The 5,095-nt window shown below is 28.7% G+C and overlaps 1 protein-coding gene across 1 annotated transcript in view; it reads left to right on the top strand.

The window, feature by feature from the left end:
* Positions 1 to 2,917: 2,917 nt before the first annotated feature.
* LOC112022330 (agamous-like MADS-box protein MADS2) overlaps positions 2,918 to 5,095 on the top strand; it is an 18,457-nt gene continuing 16,279 nt past the window's right edge. The window contains exon 1 of the mRNA XM_065775693.1: positions 2,918 to 3,352. Within this exon, the coding sequence (XP_065631765.1) occupies positions 3,168 to 3,352 (185 nt within the window). The 5' untranslated portion in view covers positions 2,918 to 3,167. The remainder of the gene's footprint in view (positions 3,353 to 5,095) is intronic.

The following is a 5,095-nucleotide window of genomic DNA, read 5'->3' as shown; positions in this document are numbered from 1 at the left end:
AAAATTAAACGAAAAAATTGTGTGCAAACAAACTCTAAAAGTTGACAAAAACATATTTGTATAAAAAAGAATGAGATTTAAAAAAAATTGTATATAAAAAATAAACTAACGGAAAAAAAAGCTAATCTAAATGCATATTTAGATCAATGCCCCCTCCTAATCTAAATGCAAACGATTATTAAACAATTTTCAGATTCTAATTGTCAACTTTGTTAGAATCACTTTTCAATTTGAAAATAAAACTTATTAAGTACTTTGAGGATATAGAGACGTAGTATTCTGAAATTCTCATCTCAAATGAATGCTGGATTCTACCCAGACAAACTATTCATATTACAATAATAAGTGGAGGGACATGGCCCCCTCCTGCCCTATTGACTTAAACTACTGTCTCTTATTTTTGAGGGTCTCAAAATTCAACAAAGTGTGTACGTATTTGCAGGGCTTAGGTTGAGCATAGGAAACTTTTACCTTGGGCCATAGCAATTAGCAAGCAAATAAAGAAAAAAGAAAAGAAAGCTACAGCATGCATGCTAACCAAACATTATTCGACACGTCTTTGGTGCTTCCTGTGATGGAGTGGTCTTCTTCGGAAGCGACTGCTTTCTTTTCTTTTACCTTTAATTAAGTGCTTAGGTTAAGGGCACTTAAGAATCAAACCAAGTTCTTTGGGCTATGAGAGAGAAGATCTTCTTGATTTTTCTCTAGTTTCTTAATTAATATATATCTGAAATGCCTTGAATATCGTTACCTTGGGACAAAAAGAATATCAATTAAGTATGTTTTGAGTACCTTTACTTTTACTTGAATTCATTACAAACATAACTTTTATTATATATCTATCATTACATATCATGTTAAGAGAGTTTTGTAAAAAATATCGTTGTCCTAAATTTGTTGTTTACTTTTTGGAACAAAATACTCTTAAAGTCCATGAACAAATCTGAAATCCACCTAACTTGATGACATTAATTAGCAAAGTTGTTTTTCTTTAGATGGTTTTTTTTTTTTTTTTCACAATATTATTCTTAGAAAACTTTAACACTTTGTTTCAACTTCTTTGCACCAACAATATATAGGTAGCTAGGTTTTTCAAAATGAATGAAACAATTCACTTACGTACATCTTCTACAAATCTAGCCATAGTGCTGACAAATGACGGTCACTTTCCTCTGATGGCATGGTAGCTAATCTGCTTTTAATTAGGAGCATATCCAAACATCATTTATGTCATGAAAGAGATAAATGTGAAAGTGCACGCGTGAACTAGAGCAGCTTTAAAGGGAAAATGGCCACTAGGCATCTTCAATAACTGGGATCTTTTGCTAAGCTAGTGGATTGCACACAGGGTTTTGAGTGAGAAACGCACTATAATATACATTTTGCCGAGCAATCATGGTAGATGAGGAAAATGTACTTAGAGGAAAATGTGATACAATGACGTTCATATATTATGAGGACGTGAAAATTTGGGTCTATCGAAAGCGTTTTTCGTCTCTAGCTATAATGAAAGCAAATTTGTAAAAGAAAATGTTAATAATTTGACTACAATACTTAGCATGGAAGGTGTGAACAAATTTTATAAAGTTAGACATGACAATTTTCTCAAAAAAAAAAAAAAAAAAAAAAAGACATGACAAGATCAAATTGTGATATTCTTGAAAGTCATTGCCTATATAGTCATTTCAGTTTTGAAGGAACACAAATAAAAGAGCATAGAAAAGTATTTTTAAAGTATAATGCATATATTTATATTATTCATTTCGTGAGATCTATACAATTCCTATATAAATCTCATCCATATAATTACGAGTACGAATATGGTTCACATATGTATTCACAATTAATTATAGAGAATATATTTTGCACACATTCCACCCTACTTCTCACCACTACATAATATTTCAATGGGGATATAAACGGTTATAGAATCGAATTTTTTGAGATAGACACAAGTTTAATTTACATGATTTTCCATATAACATGGTTCAAATTACAAGATCACACTATGCTAATTGTAGAAAATATAATTTTATCTGCATGCCTCCTAATTGTTACGTACCGTTTAGACAAAATCATTAAGAAGTTTTGGAAAATCTTAATAAACTTTTACTACACTTATTTATGAAAAAGAACATTTTATTATCAAGTGAACCAATAATATAAGTTTGAATACACATAAATTTTTTTTATAAAAACATATCTTTAGAGAAATCTCTAATAATTACCTAGAAAAAAAAAAAAAAAAAAAAAAAAAAAAAAACCTAGGACACATCCAATGATAATTGATACCTATCTACGAAGAAATCAAATAATCCTCTTTGATTTTGACCAGATTCCATATATGTTCACGTGGCCACCAATGCAGACAAGTACTTCACATTGAGCTAGCTACACACTTTAATATGGCATGAGTGGGGACCCATTATCACTATCAAACAGAACACATAGTACTCAAGTTCTCCGTTGGCTTTTCGACACGTAAAACCCCTAAAGACATAGGATTGCCTGATTTTGATAGTGATGTAATGCAATGCAGTCATTTCAATTAGGAAAAGTGATATTTAAGACTAGCTACTTTAAAAAGTCCTCATATCAGTGAAACAAACAAAACTTCAAGTATGTAAGTATTTGTTTTCGTGGTTGTTTTGAATTTGATTATGGGGTTTTTAATTCAAATCTGGGTATTAGTATTTTAAAAAAACTCTTTAAACCAGTGATTTACCTGTTATAAGCTCACCTATTATTAACAGTGAATAATCTTTGATTAAAAATTTTGAAAAAATATTTTGAAAAAAAAAAATGTCTGTAATCTAGTACCTAAAAATATAATTTAAAACTGTTACTAAAGAACAAAATATATATATATATATATTATCACAAATACAGAGCCACCCCACGTCTTTATGCAGAACCTTTTCACTTTCTTTCAAGTACAAAACCAAACCTAATACCTACTCAAAGAGAGACAGTTCTTAACTTAAAGATGAAGGAGATGAAACCTAAAAGCCTAAAAGGAGCAAGTTGAAGAAAGAAAAAAAGGGTAAAGAAAAAAATCAAACTCTATACACACACACACACATATATATATATATATAGATACACATATATAGTGCAGTTTTATAGATTTTTATTTATTTATTATTTAGAAAAATATAATAAAAAAAATGGGAAGGGGGAGAGTGGAGCTAAAGAGGATTGAGAACAAAATAAATCGGCAAGTAACATTTGCAAAGAGAAGGACTGGACTGCTAAAGAAGGCTTATGAGCTCTCAGTTCTATGTGATGCAGAAGTTGCCCTCATCATCTTCTCCAACCGTGGCAAGCTCTATGAGTTTTGCAGCAGCCCTAGGTACATATATATATTATCCCTATATTTTTATCTTTATTTGTATTATCCCTATATTTATGTCTTTATTGTCTGTGTGTATATATAGATATATACATCTTCAATAGGTTCTTTTGTTAATGTTTAATGTTGTTTTTTTTGGGGGGGTTATTAATTTGGATGATGAGCTTGAAACTGTAGTAATTTTTGTGTGTTGTGTAATACATGTTGGTTAGTTTGGTCATTGATGGTGATTTGTGTAGTTGAAATGTATAGATGGGTCATGTAGGAGTAATTTGTTTGGTCCTGAGTTTATGTTGCCAAATTTTTATCTGGGTTTTTCAAATTTGTGTGAGATCTGAGTCATATAAGTGAAGTCCTTTCCATGATATTATCATTGAAAAATTATGGTTTTCAATTTCGATGGTAAGCTAATATTATAAATTTTTCCTCCTTTAATTTTTTTTTTGTAGCTTTTAATTATTATTATGGATAACGATCATATAATTACCATATTTTGAGATTTGGTTTTGATTTAATAAAGGAAATTGTCAAAAACCTTATAGTTGAACGACATAAACCGTTTTCTTTTATTAGGAGAAATAGTTCTCCACAATTTAATGATTAAAAAATCTACATAATTAGTGAATTATTTTTTTTAACCCTCTTTCTCAATAATAGGAAACTAATTCGACTCATATTTAAAGCTAACTTACATATATTCAAATGCAACCTAAAAAATTTATCTAAAAAAAAGGGTAACCTAAAAAAGAAAAGGTCATCAAATTTTTTTAGGCCAATAGGATAGGTTTCCAAGAAATATGAAGAAATAAGAACTTAGAGCTTTGGATGCAAATTTTAATCTCTTTGAATGATTGTGCTATTTGTATTCATTAATTAGTTGACAACTCTTTCAATGCGTGGCCAAGTTTAACATAATCTCGCATGTAGTTTTGGTGTTGGCGTGTGAGTGTATTCTCTTATTTCATCCCCCTTCTCCTATATGTGTGTGTGTGTGTTTCTCAAAAAAAAAAAAAAAAAAAAGTTTAACATAATCTCTCTCTCTCTCTCTCTCTCTCTCTCTCTCTCTCTCTCTCTCTCTCTCTATATATATATATATATATATTTTTTTTTTCTATTATCTAAATATGAAATTTGATAATTATGATTCTTATTATTTTTTTAAGGCATTATTATTGTTATTAATAGACATTTATTATGATTGTGTTTATATATGAAACTATATATTTTAATATTAGACATTTTTTAAGATTGTGTTTATATATGAAATTATATATTATATAGTAAATTCGGATTTTAATGGAGTTTTTTTTTTTTTTTTTTTTTTTTTTTTTTTTTTTTTTTTTTTTTTCTTGATACCAAGTATTACACCTAAAGGAGAGTTTAAATATTGAATAGAATTTAATTTTACTTAAAAAAAAATATTAAACTAATGAAGTGTAAAATTGTGAGGCTTCCAAAGCTTTTATGTGGCACAAACTCTTGAATTTAACCAAAAGTTAATCGCTTTCGATTTTATTGTAGATATATATTAGAAAAATGTTATGTAAAATTGTTAGGTTTTTAAAGCCTACTTGACACAAATTCATGAGTTCACCCACAAATCAAATGTCTTAGATTTTATATATATTATAAATATCTCCCACTAATGATTACCACAATATGGTTGCAAGTTCTTTCTTGAAAACGTAATGTTGAGGTCTCTAAATTTGATAAAAAAAAATATGGGCACTAATTTTTATTAAA

This window comes from Quercus suber, unplaced genomic scaffold (genome assembly GCF_002906115.3).
Source record: "Quercus suber isolate HL8 unplaced genomic scaffold, Cork oak 2.0 scaffold_1, whole genome shotgun sequence".
NCBI lineage: Eukaryota > Viridiplantae > Streptophyta > Magnoliopsida > Fagales > Fagaceae > Quercus > Quercus suber.
Note: the sequence above shows the minus strand (reverse complement) of the source record. Positions and strands in the feature narration are given on the sequence as shown.